The sequence below is a fragment of the Bombina bombina genome, chromosome 6 (genome assembly GCF_027579735.1).
Source record: "Bombina bombina isolate aBomBom1 chromosome 6, aBomBom1.pri, whole genome shotgun sequence".
Taxonomy (NCBI): domain Eukaryota; kingdom Metazoa; phylum Chordata; class Amphibia; order Anura; family Bombinatoridae; genus Bombina; species Bombina bombina.
The window spans coordinates 912,026,705-912,046,504 of record NC_069504.1 but is presented as its reverse complement, the minus strand read 5'-3'; the positions used below and the strand labels follow the sequence as shown (position 1 = coordinate 912,046,504).

General features: G+C 37.7%; 1 protein-coding gene across 1 annotated transcript in view; it reads left to right on the top strand.

Annotated features, from left to right (window-relative positions):
- SLC23A1 (solute carrier family 23 member 1) overlaps positions 1 to 19,800 on the top strand; it is a 604,245-nt gene that overhangs the window by 54,401 nt on the left and 530,044 nt on the right. Inside the window, exon 2 of the mRNA XM_053718546.1 lies at positions 282 to 328. Within this exon, the coding sequence (XP_053574521.1) occupies positions 296 to 328 (33 nt within the window). The 5' untranslated portion in view covers positions 282 to 295. The remainder of the gene's footprint in view (positions 1 to 281; positions 329 to 19,800) is intronic.

Below are 19,800 nucleotides of genomic sequence, written 5' to 3'. Positions count from 1 at the left end.
AATATCACAATTAGAATAACAGAAAACACAAGAAATGTATTATTTAAACATACTCAAGGTGTTTTTATGCTTACATATAAAATAAGAAAACATTTACTAGGCTCTCTGTATTATAAACACCACTCAAATGTAGTGTGGTTAATCCATGATCTATAAAGATATCAGAAGCTGAGTCACCAGGAAGAGAAAGGTTTCTTTTAGATTTTTAGTGCTCCGGGTTTATGTGTAATGAAGTATAGCCCTTCACGGAGTTGTGACTCTTATGTGTTACTCTGTTACAGACAAAATTTGAAAGATGAAAATGGTTTCAGAAGATCAGAAGTCCAAGGTAAATTATATTGTTTCTTTATTAGTAGTTTATTTCTTACTATGACTAAAAAATAAATTAATTTCCAAAGATAAAAGTAAAGAATCACAGAGGACTGTATCAGCTCTGTGATCACTTGAATGTTTGTAATCAATAATTAGTATCTATGACAGAAATACTTTGGTAAATTTATTAAACAGATTGTGTATGAGGTTCTTGAGGTTTTTGTTCTTTTGCTTTTTTGCTTTTTCATATTTAGTAATCTATCTAGCTGTATATGATCTATCATCTATCTATCTATCTATCTATCTATCTATCTATGATCTATCTATCTGTCTGTCTGCCATCAATCTATCTTTCTATCTATCTATCTATTTATCTATCTATCTATCTGTCTGTATGTCTGTCTGTCTATCTATCTATGATCTATCTATCTGTCTGTCTGCCATCGATCTATCTTTCTATCTATCTATCTATCTATCTATCTATCTATCTATCTATCTATCTATCTATTTAACTATATAATCTATCTCTATGTAGTTCTATCTTTCTGAGTCTTGAATTTTTTTCTATCTTTTTTCTAATACTTTATAGCCTATGTTAAATAGGTAAAAGATAGACAAATGGATGAATTAGATAAAGATAAATGATAGATAGAAATGTTCACCTTGACAAATTCCAGTTGTGTGGGCACAAATCACGTAGGTTCATTATGTAGTGGGTCTGTTGGCCACTTTTGACTGTATCATACTTCTTTTTATACTTTGTCCAATATAAAAATATTTTTTATATCTCCCATTTTCATTCATGGAATGTAAATTAGAAAGTTAGATAGATATGTTCTATTTTAATGGGATTGTCTACCATGTCAATCCCATTAAAATATTATATTATACAGTAAACACTTGCTAAATTAAGATTTCAATGTGTTTAATATTTTTAGTGATTTATAGTAAATACACTTTTTTAATAAATTAGTTTAAATTGTCCTAAACACTGTCGAAAAAAAAAAGCATTTACGCTATACGGTCTTGCCACTTGGCAGATATGACAGGTCTGGAACCAAACCTTTAATGTGTATGCTCCCTATTTCTTTGATTTATCCAACTTAAGCATTCAAAGGGTTTTCAATGTAGATAATAGCAGAGTCATTGAGAGTTAAGGTAGAAAAGATAAATGGTTTAATACATTACATAAAATCTAATTTTATTAGTACAAGCACTTAAAAAGCTGTTTTCATTAGCAAAGGCATTAAGAATAGAATGATTGCTAAATATGATATTCAATTAAACCATATATAATAACATGGTGCTGATTTATAGATGTCTACAGGTATGTGACAGATTAAATATATACTGTATCTACTTTTATGTACTAAAATAGAAAAGTGTGGGATTGTATTCACATTTTTGTTCATGATATAAAGTTTAAATGATTACCATATTAATCCTGCAGAAAAGCAAGTTAATTGCATTCACTTTTCAAGACAAAGGTTTTGGGTTTTAAATCATTATCTCTTCCTTTTAAAATAGATTCATTAGGGCAGAAACAGTGGAGTAATTTGGAACTTACACATTAATTAGATAGTCAATGATAATGTTTCTAATAAGGGATGACAGATCAGTTGAGGATGATTTTTGTTCAATGTATTGCTTACCAAAGGGTTACCAAATGTTCAGTATTGAACTGGGCAGTCCGGTAATAGAACCACCTGTCCTGTAAACATTTAGAAAAAATTGACATTTTAGTTTCCAGGAATTTAAAAGGCCACTAATCCGTTTTTTATTGTGAATCGATTTGATTGTACTGCACACATAGAAACATAGAATTTGACGGTAGATAAGAACCAAAAAGGCCCATCAATTCTACCCATATTACATGTTAATTTTTCCTTAAGATAACTTTATGCATGTCCCAGGCATTTTTGAATTCCTTTACAGTTTTTGGCCTCTAGTTATCAAGCCGTCAACCGCAAATACGCTGGAATTCCGCAGCGTATTTGTGGCGAGGCTGATTCGCTGTAGTTATCAAGCCCTACAGCCCGGAAAAAGTAGAATATAGTGACGTAACATACGATCCGCCGGACTCAGTCCAACACAGATCGATGGTTACGTCACTACAGATGTTCCGAACGCAAGTTCGGCACAATCTGACTACTTTTGCTAGTTATCAAAGAACTAGCAGGTACGCTCGCCACTATTCCGGGCCAGCGTACCTGGTTTTCAATCCGCCGCCCTAGAGGTGGCGGATCCCATAGGAATCAATGGGAGTCTGACAGCAGCGAGAGCTCATGTTCGCTGCTGTCCGATATCCCATTGATTTCTTTGGGAAGTGTCTGCACCTAACACCCTAACATGTACCCAAGTCTAAACACCTCTAATCTGCCCCCCCTAAACCGCCGCCACCTACTTTATACTTATTAACCCCTAAACCGCCGCTCCCGGACCCCGCCGCCACCCCCCCTACACCGCCGCCACTATATTAAATGAATTAACCCCTAAACCTAAGTCTAACCCTAACACCCCCCTAACATAAATATTATTTAAATTAATCTAAATAAATATTCCTATAATTAAATAAATTATTCCTATTTAAAGCTAAATACTTACCTGTAAAATAAACCCTAAGATAGCTACAATATAATTAATAATTACATTATAGCTATTTTATGGTTTATTTTTATTATACAGGCAACTTTGTATTTATTTTAAATAGGTACAATAGCTATTAAACAGTTATTAACTATTTAATAGCTACCTAGCTAAAATAAATACAAAATTACCTGTAAAATAAATCCTAAACTAAGTTACAATTACACCTAACACTACACTATCATTAAATAAATTAAATTAATTAACTACAATTACCTAACATTAAATAAAATTAACTAAAAATAACTAAAGTACCAAAAAAAACAAACTCTAAATTACAGAAAATAAAAAAATACAAGAATTTTAAACTAATTACACCTAATCTAAGCCCCCTAATAAAATAAAAAGCCCCCCAAAATAATAAAATTCCCTACCCTAAACTAAATTACAAATAGCCCTTAAAAGGGCCTTTTGCGGGGCATTGCCCCAAAGTAATAAGCTCTTTTACCAGCCCTTAAAAGGGCCTTTTGCGGGGCATTGCCCCAAAGTAATCAGCTCTTTTACCTGTAAAAAAAAGAAATACACCCCCCAACATTAAAACCCACCACACCCCTACTCTAAAACCCACCCGATCCCCCCTTAAAAAAACCTAACACTACCCCCTTGAAGATCACCCTACCTTGAGCCGTCTTCACCCAGCCGGGCACAAGCGGTCATCCGATCCGTCCAGAAGTCTTCATCGAATCCGGGCAGAAGAGGTCCTCCAAGCGGCAGATGTCTTCATCCAAGCGGCATCTTCTATCTTCAATCAACCGGAGCGGAGCAATCTTGAATCCAGCCGACGCGGAGCCATCCTCTTCTTCCGATGTCCTAACACTGATTGAAGGTTCCTTTAAATTACGTCATCCAAGATGGCGACCCTCAAATTCTGATTGGCTGATTCTATCAGCCAATCAGAATTAATGTAGGAAAAATCCGTAATCAGCCAATCCAGATTGAAGTTCAATCCGATTGGCTGATTAGATCAGCCAATAGAATGCGAGGTCAATTCTATTGGCTGATCCAATCAGCCAATCGGATTGAACTTCAATCCGATTGTCTGACTACATCAGCCAATCGGATTTTTCCTACCTTAATTCTGATTGGCTGATAGAATCCTATCAGCCAATCGGAATTCGAGGGACGCCATCTTGGATGACGTCATTTAAAGGAACCTTCATTCAGTGTTAGGACATCGGAAAAAAAGGATGGCTCCGCGTCGGCTGGATTCAAGATGGCTCCGCTCCGGTTGATTGAAGATAGAAGATAGAAGACATCTGCCACTTGAAGGACCTCTTCTGCCCGGATTTGATGAAGACTTCTGGACGGATCGGATGACCGCTTGTGCCCGGCTGGGTGAAGACGGCTCAAGGTAGGGTGATCTTCAAGGGGGTAGTGTTAGGTTTTTTTAAGGGGGGATCGGGTGGGTTTTAGAGTAAGGGTGTGTGGGTGGTGGGTTGTAATGTTGGGAGGGTATTGTATTTCTTTTTTAAACAGGTAAAAGAGCTGATTACTTTGGGGCAATGCCCCGCAAAAAGCCCTTTTAAGGGCTGGTAAAAGAGCTGATTACTTTGGGCCAATGCCCCGCAAAAGGCCCTTTTTTTTTTAATAAGTTTTATTGAGGTGTGGAAAACAATTACAAAGCATATGAGAATTTACTAACACAAAAGCAAAAACAATACAAAATGCAGGGAAGTGTGCAAATATAAATGTAGATACAGTGTTCATCCCACACAAGTAAAAATGATATATATATATATATATATATATATATATATGCATTGTCACAACTTCATATGAACCAAAAATAGGCAAACTAATAGAAACCTCATTTTTCATAAAGATATTTACCTCCTAATGTTTGAGTAGGCCACTTTTGGACCCTCTTATAGATTAACGTTTTTTAATGGAGGACTGGTAGGTTGGACTATAGCCACTTTTGGGCCTGAAACTGTAAAAACACAATTATATACAAAGAGGGAAACAGTTTACTGTCACTTATAATGTGCAGGACCAACAATGGAACGATATATCGTACATGGCACATAATAGCAGTTAAAATATTACAAACAACGTGTGTCAACATGAAACTTAATGAATAATACTAGAGTGCTAGGTATAAAGCATGAGCTATGGAGGATCGGTTCAGCCTGTGGCCCCAGAGATAATGCATCATTGCAAAGGGGGCTTCCGCTACAGTCTGCATTAGTGGGGAAAACTTATTTATGCATAGCCCTGTAAATAACAAAAATTCCTAGCATACAAAACGCATGTCAGAACCTGGGGCTTTCTATCATGAATCTGCCAATGTCATGTCCCCAGAGCTGGGTATTAGTAGGTATCTTAAACGCCATTTAGCCCACTCCTACTTTAATAGCAAACATAGCAGCCCCAAGAGTATGAAGGGTGTTGCATGTCCCATCTAGAGTAGTAGGCCCGGCAGAAGACACAGGCAGTCTGGAGGAAAAGATCTGCAAGTGCAGTGCACCAAGTCTCACCATCTTGGGAACAACAGGCGCCCAGGTCAAGTTGCGATTTGGTTCGTGGTAAGTGACACCGCCATCATCGTGTAAATACACAAAGTCCACTTCTGCGTAGGGAGTTATGCAGTGCTGTACACCCAGGAACAGTGGGTCCTCGGGTAGAAGGGCAGCAAGAGGTGACGGGAGCCGTGCGGCCTGCGTGAGCGAATAGGTAGGTGCAATGCCAAAAGCAATTTGATCAAGTCTCTCTCCCCTACCAGCCAACAAGTCTGTTCTCAGCATCGGCGTGTCCACACCGAGTGGCACAACTGGGGTTTCTCTCGGGCACAGCACTCTCATCTTTCCAGCGGCACCCATCAGCAAAGTGCCAGTGTATACTACTGCTCCATATCCAGGTATAAGGCGGCTATTTCCTTGTACGGGGATGACCGCGGATTGCGGCTGCGGGATACTATGGGGAGAGACGGGAGGTACAGGGCTCTGTCTCACTGGGTTTCTTTTCTGCATTTCTAACATGGGCTCCACGGTCCGATCAGCATAGGCCTCTGAGTCCCGATCGCCATCATGGGAGTCACGTGGAGAAGGGTAGTTAGCGTAACACTGCGCAATCAAATTTTTCAGGCCAGCAGAGTGCTTATTGAGCATTTCATATATAGCTTCATCAGACATTCGTATATCGGCCTCCATTGCAACAAAATGTGTAGTCAAGTAGGACTACTCGTAACCCAGTTACCTGGGGGGGGGAAATGTGTGGTAGCTTAAAACACTGCGGCCTCTCAGACAGAGTCGCACTGTTTGGCTAAACAACATAGGCTGAAGACGCAATCCAGAAAGGCTCCTTCACATTACACATATGTCCAATAAAGATATAAGCACCAAACAATCTCAAAAATTCCTTAGGAACCTAAGTAAGGCTCATATATTTCATGAATAGAACAGGAGCTTCTCCAATATGCGTCCTGCCGGTTCAGCTCATCGCTCCGCCCCCGCAAAAGGCCCTTTTAAGGGCTATTTGTAATTTAGTTTAGGGTAGGGAATTTTATTTTCTGTAATTTAGATTTTTTTATTTTTTGTACTTTAGTTATTTTTAGTTAAAGGGCCACTAAACCCAAAATCTTTCTTTCATGATTCAGATAGAGAATAGAAATTTAAACAACATTGCAATTTACTTCCATAATTTATTTTGCTTCATTTTTTAAATATCCTTATTTGAAGAAAAAGCAATGCACATGGTGAGCCAATCACACGATGCTTCTATGTGCAGCAACCAATAAGGAGCTAGTGAGCATATCTAGATATGCTTTTCATCAAAGAATATCAAGAGAATAAAACAAATTAGATAATATAAGTAAACTAGAAAGATGTTTAAAATTGCATTCTCTTTCTAAATCATAAAAGAAAAAATGTGGGTGGCATGTCCCTTTAATTTTATTTAATGTTAGGTAATTGTAGTTAATTAATTTAATTTATTTAATGATAGTGTAGTGTTAGGTGTAATTGTAACTTAGGTTAGGATTTATTTTACAGGTAATTTTGTATTTATTTTAGGTAGGTAGCTATTAAATAGTTAATAACTATTTAATAGCTATTGTACCTAGTTAAAATAAATACAAAGTTGCCTGTAAAATAAAAATAAATCCTGAGATAGCTACAATGTAACTATTAGTTGTATTGTAGCTATCTTAGGGTTTATTTTACAGGTAAGTATTTAGTTTTAAATAGGAATCATTTATTTAATTATAGGAATATTTATTTAGATTAATTTAAATAATATTTATGTTAGGGGGGTTTAGGGTTAGGGTTAGACTTAGGTTTAGGGGTTTATTCATTTAATATAGTGGCGGCGGTGTAGGGGGGGTAGATTAGGGGTTAATCAATGTACTGTAGGTAGCGGCGCTGTAGGGGCGCAGGATAGGGGTTAATAAATGTAATGTAGGTGGCGGAGGGCTCCGGGTGCGGCGGTTTAGGGGTTAAACATTTAATTTATTTGCGGCGGGGTCCGGGATCGGCAGGATAAGGGTTAATAACTTTATTTAGGTGGCGGCGGTATAGGGGGCGGCAGATTAGGGGTTAATAGGTATAATGTAGGTGGCGGTAGGGTCCAGGAGCGGCGGTTTAGGGGTTAATATATTTATTATAGTTGCGGAGGGGTCCCGGAGCGGCAGTTTAGGGGTTAATAAATTTATTTAGGTGCGGTGGGGTCTGTGAGCGGTGGTTTAGGGGGTAAAACAGTATAGTATGGTGTGGGTGCTTAGTGACAGGGTAGCAAGAAAGCTGCGAAGAAGCCGATGAGCAGCGAGATCAATGACTGTCAGTTAACAACAGTCCGCTGCTCATCGCTCCGTACTTGGTGCGCGGCTTCTTGACAGCTTTCTTGATAACTTTGGCGAACGCATTCAGGTCCGCGGCAGCGATGTTAGGCGAGCTTAGGCGGGCGTATTGGGCCGGCGAATGCAGGTAAATACGGAGCTTCATAACTAGAGGCCTTTGTGTTTACCACCTCAAATGGAAGTTTATTCCATGAATCCACCACCCTTTCTGTAAAAAAATGCTTCCTCAAATTTCTCCTGAATCTGCTTACCCTCTAACTTTAGATTGTGACCCCTTATTTTGGCATTTATTTTTTGTGAAAAATGCTTTCAGCTTCTATTTTATTAAGTCCCTTCATATATTTAAAAGTTTCTATCATGTCACCTCTTTCCCTTCTATCCTCTAAACTATACATATTTAGATCATAGAGTCTTTCTTTGTACGTTTTATATTTTAGACCATGTACCATTTTAGTAGCCCTCCTTTGGACAGCTTCTAGTTTATTTATATCTTTCTGATGATATGGTCTCCTGAACCGTACACAAGTGTGCTTGTTTGAATATCAATACTCCCATACATCTGAAAAAACACTTTTAGGCCGCTTGTGGGTGCTGATTTAATCTACCTTTCAGCTGTCCATATTCTGCAGATATATTTTTCTTTCTTTTATTGTGGGTGGTATAGTCAATCAGAGGTCACGCCTCCCACCACATACAGAGAAAGCAGAGCACACGTCTGCACCTCTGCTTTAGAAGCTAAAGGGACATTATACACAAGATTTTTCTTTGCATACATGTTTTGTAGATGATCTATTTATATAGCCCATACAGTTTTGCTTATTTTAAAATAACATTGCTCTGATTTTCAGACTCCTAACCAAGCCCAAAGTTTTAGGAGAATACAGACGTATACCTACTCCAGCTTGCTTCTGTTTGTGTAAAGGGTCTTTTCATATGCAAAGGAAGGGGAGGGGGAGTGTCTGCTATTTCTCACTTGCAGTGGGTGTTCCAGCTAACCTTTTAAACAGAGCTAAACTGGAAGTCTCTAAGTACGTTGTTAAACAGTTTTATACTGGATTTTTATATCAGTATCTGTGCATATTATTCTTTATAGTAGTGTCTATTACATGCAGTTATATGAAAATTGGTGTATACTGTCCCTTTAATGCCTTTGTGTGTGTACTGGAGGAGAAAATCAAGCTTTTGGTATATTACTAGCAGCCTGGGTGGTGAAATGACTGATTTCTTTGTTACCAGATGCCAAGAGGATACAATCATTGCTCAACTGAAAAACAATGAGTAAATATTTACTGAAAGGATATTGCAGGACTTAGAACAAAGTAAATTATATCAAATTACATGTGCCATGCCTATAAAACGGTTACCTAATTTGCATATAAGCACAATTAAGGTGGCACTTCATCATAAACCTATATGGATCAATATATGTATTAAAAAGAACAGTTCCATCTTTAAAATGGATAGCCCATTTTAATGTCTTTCTGTTAAGCAATCGTCAAAAACACTGGAGTATAAAGAGACATAAATGATTAATAATAAAAAGTTAGCACTCCTAACTGACATTAAACAGCTTCAGGATTTATTGGTCTTGAGTTTGCCAATACATTGTATAGAGTTGTTGCACATGTATTTGTCTGGTGCTAGGTCTGCTTTGTGGGCAAAAATGTGCTGCATAGGACTTCAGTCTAGTTTAGTGTCATAACTGTCTGGTATGTGCTCACAACTGTCAAAGGATCATCTGTGGATCTTGTGTAAACTGTTTCAGTGCATACTTCTGTTTCTTCTCTCCTGGTACACCAACTTGGGCTTGTCATCATTCAGTAACAAGACCCCAGCTCATATTTTGTCCAGTCATACCTATGCAATACTACGGACCTCACAGAGGAAGAACATTTAGCCTCTTATCAGATCTGATCTCACCCCAACTTCTCTGCCCAAAAGCGTTCAGTCTGAACAATGCAAGAGCTTTGTTCCTTATATACTTATTAAAATGGTAGGCTTTTGGCTTGGGCCTCACCAATAGCTGATCAAGACTTAGTTACGTAACAGTGATAATTTCATGCAGACCTTCTGAATGGTTTGATTTACCAGAGCACAAAAAGTCAGCAGCATTTTAAACGCCCTGATATAAATCACTTGGACTGTAGAGGTGTACGCAATGTAAATTTAGAACCTTGCCCATTGACTGTTCTCATTTCTGTATTCCAAAAGAGTTTTCACATAAAATCAAATATATGTTCTAACCTTCTGTTACCTACAAAGCAGCCCCCATTACTTATTTAATTGTAAGCCTCCAAGAGAACCTAGAGAACAACCCAGACCCAGGAGATGCTATTGGAGATAGGACACATACCACAACGATTCCCTCATAAAAGCTATTCAGACATAAAAATAATATAAAATAAATGTTAGTTTAATTTGTCATGTGACAACAGAAAACTTCACATCTTAGGGAGTAAAGATGGAGCCACCCTAAGCTTATTGTCTATATTTCCTTAAAAAAATTAAAAAAAGCTCATCTGCTTGTGCAAATGAAAGTCGGGCAGTTGTATCACATTTTCTCTTTCTCTGTCTCTTTATATATTTATCTATCTATATAATTCTTTATCTCTGTGCTTCTCTATTTGTTTCACAGAGAAGAAGCAGAAACCAGATATTGACTCCTTCCCCAATGTGCTTAGATTAATATGGCTGCACCTCACTGACGAGGCCCAATGAAGGCTGAAACCATTGTCTGGGGTTGCTATGTTCCTTGTTAAGAGAGGGATTGCCTGATATTTCGAGGCTGGACTGAATGTTAGGTGGGCCCTAACATTTTTTTGCTCCAGGATCCTCTGTTGAGTAGGTCTGCTACTGAGGCAATCCCTCTCTGAACAAGGAACATGGCAGCCCCAGAAAATAGTTTAGGCCTCTAATAGGCCTTGTCAGTGAGGTGCAGTCACATTCCTCTAAGCACATTGGGCAAGGAGTCCACGTCTGGTTTGCCCTTTTTCCATTAGGGAGACTAAATACATACAGAAAGATAAGTGATCTCTCAGAAACAAACAACAGCTCAATAACTTGTTAGCTTGTTCTATAGCAATTTACCTCCTGGAAGCAGCTTCGTTTAGCCCGATAATGCTTTTCACAGAGAAGAAGGGGAAATGTGCTTAGAGGAATATGGCTGCACCTCACTGACGAGGCCCAATGAAGGTTGAAACCAATGTCTCATTGTTCAGAAAGGGATTGCCTGGTATTTCGAGGCTGGACTGACCTTGATATACTTTGGGAAAGTTCTTCTCTGTAAAAAGCATTATTGAAGCTGTACCCAAGAGGTAAATCGCCATAGAGCAAGCTAACAAGTTATTGAGCTGGTGTTCATTCCTGAGGGAGCGCTTCTCTTTCTGTATGTATTATTCTTCTCTTGCTTTCTGCCCCTTGGCTAACACGTTAATCTGATCCCCACTCCCCAGTTGTTTCTGATGCCGAAAAGGAAAGATTAGTTAAAAGGCTACATGGAACACACATCTTGTACCAGACTGAAAATAGCTGATTGTGAAAAATGTTAAATCAAATTCACCATTAACAATCATAAAACATAATTGCAAAGTATAAAGGTATTTAGACCCATGCATTAAACAAGCTACCCAATTGTTAGAGTATTTAACTTGGGACTAAATGCCTGATAAGCTAAAGCTCTTCACACCGAAAAGATTATCTCATCATTGCTGTGAGGTTCCTCAAATAATTTTAGAAAGGCAAATATTTAGCTTGATAACCGTATGAAGCCCTAAACAAGCAACCAGTCAGGGTGAAACGCGCGTATGAAACGCTGAACGCTAATTCTTACTGAGGGCAACAGCTGAGCCCTTCAGAACCAAGCCGGTCAAATGACAACAAGAAATAACAGTGCATAAGATTGACACACTCGTTGTGGGTATGTAACGAAATACGATGAGGAAAGTGCATGTAAGTATCGATTTGAGCCAGACACAGCGGAAACTACAATCAAGGTAAATTGTTTCTTTGATGGTTACAAATGTTGTCGTAATTTGCCTAGCAAGGTGTGTGGAAGTTCGACTATCCAAAGCCCTAATTCCTTGAGGCACAATACACGGAAACAAGCAGCTATTCAACAGATATAGAAAAGAGGGGGAGACCAATGGCACTACACTTTCACTTAAGGCTAAGCTCAGGATCTCGTTACTGTAGCTACTTCTGGGATAATTTCCAGATGTAATAGTTTATAATACTGGAGTCTGCGGTGCTGTGTACTTAGTTGCAACTTGGAAGACTGAGCGTGGTTAAATTAATAACCACTAAGAGTTGTACACAAATAGCACTCGTGAGCTTTGTGAATGAACTAGAATTAACCACGTATTACAAAAAGACTAATCAGTGATTGAAATGATAACTTTCTCAAGATATACAAAAACTACACTAAATTAAAACTTAACATTTATTGATTAAACAGTGCTAAAATTAGCGGAAAACTACATATAGTTAAAAACACTAGCTCGAGATAGAAACTATGTTTTATTCAACAAAGGACAGTATTTGGGTAGTTAATCTGGGGTCATTAGTAGGTGATGTCTACAACACTGACTTATTGAATATGTTGTCAGTATTAAATAGTCTGCAGAGTCAGTATGTAGAATGTGGGTATGGATAATACCAGGTGTTTTAAAGAACTGTTGTTGTGCGTTGATCTATTAGATTGACTGTTAATAGCAATATCAAAGTCCTTAGAATCTACTAATAGTGGATGGTTTTTAGTGATTAATCCCTATACACCCTAACTTTAGTTATGGCTGTTGAACAATAAGTAATGTGTATCTAATAGTCGAGAGGGTGGTATTCAGTATCTAAATTATTTGGTTGGAATACGCTGTAATGTTATTTTATGTTGTTTCTCCTTTTGTATGTGTCACACTTTCTCTTATTGGAGTGTTACCCAGATTCCAAATAGATTATGTTACACGTTGTTCTAGTTTTTTAATTTTGAAATTTGAAAATTTACTGTATTTGAGATGGACACATACAAGTTTTTTTTATATATTACACTGTGGTTTATTATTGTACTCCACAGATTAGATTTGACAATAAAGTTTTTCTCCCTTTAGCTAATTTATTTGATTCACAGAATTCAGCCACTAAAGGCAAGATAACGTTTAATGTACGTTTCTTTTTTAATATGTATTTCATCAGAGGTGAACAAATATATATACTTAATGTTAGGCAGGGAGATGTTTATGGTTTCTACCTTGTTCTCTAATATATATGTATTTAGAATAATATGGTAAATTTCATTGTAGGTAACACACTCAAATTTCTGGCCCAGTAAGGTGCTGCTACATGATATTGCTTAAGGTGCGTGTCTTTTACCAAGCAAGACTTTTTTTCAACTTGTGTCAATCTTTATCTAGTTGAAATACATAGATAGAGTGTTACACTTTTCTGTTTATATTGTGCTATATTTTTAGCAGACGTGTTCAAATTCTTTGTGACACTCGATGGGTCCTTTTGATTATCTATCCCCTCTTAGTTAAATTTACAGAGTGTTTTCTGTGAAAATAAGACTGTCTAGGTTTGACTACCCACATATATGTTTTTGTTTGACCCCGTTATGTTTGTGGCATGTAATTATAGACTCGGTTTTTGTGTTCACTTGTCCGGTAACGTCCGGTATTTATATGGTTTTTGTTTGGCGCTTTGCTGTTACACTTAAGTCTCCGTTAGTGCCTGTCAGCATCTTAGTAACGGTTAAATATTTAGACAGCAGTGCCTGTATTGTTAGCCTGTCCGGTATGGCTATTGAGTCAGGATTTAGCGCTCATATTATTATATCATTTAACACCGGTGTAACAGTCTGATTTGCCGGTGATAGTAAGGTACTATAGAGCTCCTGAAACAGTCATACCTGTGACTCGGCTAATGTTATTTTGTAAAAATGAAGTGGCTTTTTGTTGTTGGTTAAATTGCCGGGCTGGCAATATTATTCCCCAGCAGTAATTGCAAATTGGGTAGCAGCCACTCTCTAAAAAAGCCGGTCTAATTATATGAGTTCTGGTTCTCCTTTTAATGTATATAATAACGGCTATATCCTAATAGATAGCCTTTATGGTTTTTAACATAGCACTAATCGAAACTAGCAGCTAAAACACAGGAGCTCGCTAAGACTCCTCACCATTTCCCTGAATCCCTAACATGTTTCGCCGTAAACTCCGGCTCCGGAGTTTACGGCGAAACATGTTAGGGATTCAGGGAAATGGTGAGGAGTCTTAGCGAGCTCCTGTGTTTTAGCTGCTAGTTTCGATTAGTGCTATGTTAAAAACCATAAAGGCTATCTATTAGGATATAGCCGTTATTATATACATTAAAAGGAGAACCAGAACTCATATAATTAGACCGGCTTTTTTAGAGAGTGGCTGCTACCCAATTTGCAATTACTGCTGGGGAATAATATTGCCAGCCCGGCAATTTAACCAACAACAAAAAGCCACTTCATTTTTACAAAATAACATTAGCCGAGTCACAGGTATGACTGTTTCAGGAGCTCTATAGTACCTTACTATCACCGGCAAATCAGACTGTTACACCGGTGTTAAATGATATAATAATATGAGCGCTAAATCCTGACTCAATAGCCATACCGGACAGGCTAACAATACAGGCACTGCTGTCTAAATATTTAACCGTTACTAAGATGCTGACAGGCACTAACGGAGACTTAAGTGTAACAGCAAAGCGCCAAACAAAAACCATATAAATACCGGACGTTACCAGACAAGTGAACACAAAAACCGAGTCTATAATTACATGCCACAAACATAACGGGGTCAAACAAAAACATATATGTGGGTAGTCAAACCTAGACAGTCTTATTTTCACAGAAAACACTCTGTAAATTTAACTAAGAGGGTATAGATAATCAAAAGGACCCATCGAGTGTCACAAAGAATTTGAACACGTCTGCTAAAAATATAGCACAATATAAACAGAAAAGTGTAACACTCTATCTATGTATTTCAACTAGATAAAGATTGACACAAGTTGAAAAAAAGTCTTGCTTGGTAAAAGACACGCACCTTAAGCAATATCATGTAGCAGCACCTTACTGGGCCAGAAATTTGAGTGTGTTACCTACAATGAAATTTACCATATTATTCTAAATACATATATATTAGAGAACAAGGTAGAAACCATAAACATCTCCCTGCCTAACATTAAGTATATATATTTGTTCACCTCGGATGAAATACATATTAAAAAAGAAACGTACATTAAACGTTATCTTGCCTTTAGTGGCTGAATTCTGTGAATCAAATAAATTAGCTAAAGGGAGAAAAACTTTATTGTCAAATCTAATCTGTGGAGTACAATAATAAACCACAGTGTAATATATAAAAAAACTTGTATGTGTCCATCTCAAATACAGTAAATTTTCAAATTTCAAAATTAAAAAACTAGAACAACGTGTAACATAATCTATTTGGAATCTGGGTAACACTCCAATAAGAGAAAGTGTGACACATACAAAAGGAGAAACAGCATAAAATAACATTACAACGTATTCCAACCAAATAATTTAGATACTGAATACCACCCTCTCGACTATTAGATACACATTACTTATTGTTCAACAGCCATAACTAAAGTTAGGGTGTATAGGGATTAATCACTAAAAACCATCCACTATTAGTAGATTCTAAGGACTTTGATATTGCTATTAACAGTCAATCCAATAGATCAACGCACAACAACAGTTCTTTAAAACACCTGGTATTATCCATACCCACATTCTACATACTGACTCTGCAGACTATTCAATACTGACAACATATTCAATAAGTCAGTGTTGTAGACATCACCTACTAATGACCCCAGATTAACTACCCAAATACTCTCCTTTGTTGAATAAAACATAGTTTCTATCTCGAGCTAGTGTTTTTAACTATATGTAGTTTTCCGCTAATTTTAGCACTGTTTAATCAATAAATGTTAAGTTTTAATTTAGTATAGTTTTTGTATATCTTGAGAAAGTTATCATTTCAATCACTGATTAGTCTTTTTGTAATACGTGGTTAATTCCAGTTCATTCACAAAGCTCACGAGTGCTATTTGTGTACAACTCTTAGTGGTTATTAATTTAACCACGCTCAGTCTTCCAAGATTCAACAGATATACTCTGCTCATAAACTTACATGCATGAACAATATCAACAAGCATCATTTACAAAATAACCCCTAGAGTGTTCAGTCTCTCCATTTTGCACTTATATTTTTGACGAACATTTTAAGCCCTTTTCTAAACCTCAAACACCAGCATGATGGACTTATGGTATAATACATACATTGGAGATAAATAATTCTTGGAACATAACCATGGTCTTTAACAGCTGAACTTTTAGCTATGAGGAAATAGCGGTTTGTGCACTATCAAGTGGGCCCACGTTCGTTAATTTGTATATATTTAATTGTCTAGAACCAGCTAATAAATCATATGATTATGTAATGATAATTTTCTGTGTATATTTTTCTTCATCATTATGATTATACGATGCTAAACATATTTAATTATTGTATTTATCATTTGCTTAGTGATTAAGGAAAGTAAGCTCTTATAATACACCACTAGTATTGGAATACGAACACTATACTCTGGTGCCGGACAAAGGGCTATTTTCTTCTTTTTTATTTTCATATCTATTTTATATCCCCCCGAGCACATTGTGATCTGATATCAACTTTAAAATCAGATCAATTTAATGAGTCAGTGATATAAAAAATTGGAGGAGTGCGAATCATAATTAGTAAATATATATATATATATATATATATATATATATATATAGATATATTCATGTATATGTTATATATTTTTTGTTAATATCCTGTGATAAGCAGGACTCAGATAAAAATATATTGATTTTTTTTTACAATATGTACAATCTATACATTGAATGTTATTTTATGTTTGAGGGATTATATTAAAGTACAAATAACACATTTGTGCAATGTATCTTCTAAACAGATGCTGTGGAAATGTGTATAATAATAATCCGTGTTTTGTTGTTTGATATGAAGATTAACAGTTCTTGTTTAGTGCTGGAACATATTAAATATGGATTAAAGAGTGGGTTGACGTTGGATGGCCTGTTTTCTGTGCATGATAATTTATAATATTAATGATAGGCGCTGCCTCTATATTTGTATATATTTGTTGATATGTTACTCGTTTATACCTTATGAACATTTTACAGCAGCTCTATGATTTAATAGAACTTTTAGTTTCCCTTCAAAGTAAAATAGCACAGGCAAGCTTTTTTCATTCCTCCCCCAATAGTTATTGAAAATCAGAATACATATGTCTGTATGATAAACAAGGTTATCCACCTCTTGCAATATGTTTTATTCATCATTTAAACAGGATTTTACCTTTGATTTGTTTTTAACTTAATTTGTGAAGGGTCCATTACTTTCCTGTGAAAACTACAGAAGGGGGCGATGGTTTCTACAGGAAGGCAAAGGAGCAGGCTTTCCTTTGATGTGTTGCTAGGAGATATCTGTTCTAGCTGTAGTCAATTTCTTGCCCATGCACAGTAGAGGACTTTTGCCAGGGGAAGGGAATCATGTGACAGTAGAACTTAAAGGGACACTGAACCCAATTTTTTTCTTTTGTGAATCAGATAGAGCATGCAATTTTAAGCAATTTTTAAATTTACTCCTATTATCAATTTTTCTTTGTTCTCTTGCTATCTTTATTTGAAAAAGAAGGCATCTAAGCTAAGGAGCCAACCAATGTTTGGTTCAAAACCCTGGAGAGCACTTGTTTATTGGTGGGTGAATTTATCCACCAATCAGCAAGAACAACCCAGGTTGTTCACCAAAACTTATATTCTTCCTTTTCAAATAAAGATAACAAGAGAATGAAGAAAATGTGATAATAGGAGTAAATTAGAAAGTTGCTTAAAATTGCCAGCTGAATCTGAATTGCGAAAGAAAATTTTTGGGTTCAGTGTCCCATTAATAGTGATGTCGCAAACCTAAAATTTTCAGTTCGCGAACGCGAACGCGAACTTCCGCAAATGTTCGCGAACCGGGCGAACCGCCATAGACTTCAATAGGCAGGCAAATTTTAAAACCCACAGGGACTCTTTCTGGCCACAATAGTGATGGAAAAGTTGTTTCAAGGGGACTAACACCTGGACTGTGGCATGCCGGAGGGGATTCCAAGGCAAAACTCCCATGGAAAATTACATAGTTGATGCAGAGTCTGGTTTTAATCCATAAAGGGCATAAATCACCTACCATTCCTAAATTGTTTGGAATAACGTGCTTTAAAACATCAGGTATGATGTTGTATCGATCAGGTAGTGTAAGGGTTACGCCTGCTTCACAGTGACAGACCAAACTCCCCGTTTAACACACCGCAAACAACCGCAAACAGTCCATTTGCATAACCGCAAACTCCCCATTTGCACAAGGTTGGATACCAAGCTAGCCATGTACCGTTCCTTGTCCTCACTGATGTCATTGAAGGTCTCTTCCTCCACCCAGCCACGTACAACACCAAGGGTCCCCGAAAGGTGACAACAAGCCCCCTGGGATGCCTGCTGTGTTTGCTCTTCCACCTCATCAAAGCCACCTTCCTCCTCTGACTCTTCTTCAGACTCCTCTCTCTGCGTTGCCTCTCTCTGCGTTATTATAAGGTGTGTTAAGTAGTACTATTCCTATCAGTTTTATCCCTGTTATGTGCCTTTTTTTTAGTTTGGTTTTTGAAGCCACAGTGCAGCACCAGAGGCCAGAAAAATTAGGCATGTACACATGCCTGAAAAATTAGGTATTGTTGCAGCCGCTGCTGTAGCAGCGGCCAGAAAAATTGATGTTTGTTTCCCAGGCAGAAAGTGCACTAAAACATTGCGGCTTGACCCCTAGTTGGTGGCGGATAAGTCACGTAAGTCATCCGGCATTCAGAGATAAAATACAGCAGCGTGTGGACCATTTTTAGCCCAAGGCAGCTCATCTCAGCAGGCCTTTTTTAGGACTTAAAAAGCTCTGAATGTCCTCCATCAACAACACGTCTGTAAAGCGTCCTGTCCTTGCCGGCGTAATCGTGGGAGGAGGAGGATTACTTTCACCTCTTCCTCTGTTAGATTCCCGTTGTGCTGTGACATCACCCTTATACGCTGTGTAAAGCATACTTTATAATTTATTTTGGAACTGAGCATCCTTTCTGACTTGCGGTAATTCGGTAACATTTCAGGTACTTTCTGCTTATACCGGGGGTCTAGTAGCGTGGACACCCAGTACAGGTCGTTCTCCTTCAGGCTTTTTATATGAGGGTCCCTCAACAGGCACTGTTACAGAAGCATTAGTTATTTTGTTGTGAAGAAACTTATTTCCCAGCAGCAATGCCTGAACCAGCCAAGCCAGCGCCTAAGAAGGGCTCCAAGAAAACTGTAACAAGTATCATTTCATAAAGGGTTAACTCTGTTCAGTTTTGAGAAAACTATTTTCTGAGGCAGGTTTCCTAGCATATTGTGTACTGTAATTAAGTTTGTGATAAGCATTCACTGCTAGGTGATAAGAAGGACTCAATTGTTTTCTTGTGTGTACTTGTTATCTGCGGTGGCCTGTCCAAGGGCTTTGTCTAAATGTGTGATGGGGGATTTTATGCTTCCCCCCCTGGGAGTGCCCTGTGTGCATGTAACCTAAATAAAAAGCAGGCTGGGCATCCCAGTCCTCAGTTCTTGGTTGTCCCTCAATCGCAGCGTTGACTCGTTTTTGTGGGCAGAAGGGTATCCTAGCTGTACTACAGCTAAGGGGGATTATTCTACATTTGCGAGACTCATATAGAATACTATGGAAAGCAGTTTCTCCCCTCTTCAGCAATAGGAATCCAGGCTACTAAGCGGTCCATCTCTCAGCGAGACTAAGGGTAACCGTAACATTTGGCGGCAGCGGTGGGATTTTTCCTGGATTTCCTAGGAGAGGTACAGAACGGATGGAGAGCGCTTACGAAAAATTGAAGCGTACAACCCTAAAGGATTTACTTGAAAGCAGAGGGGG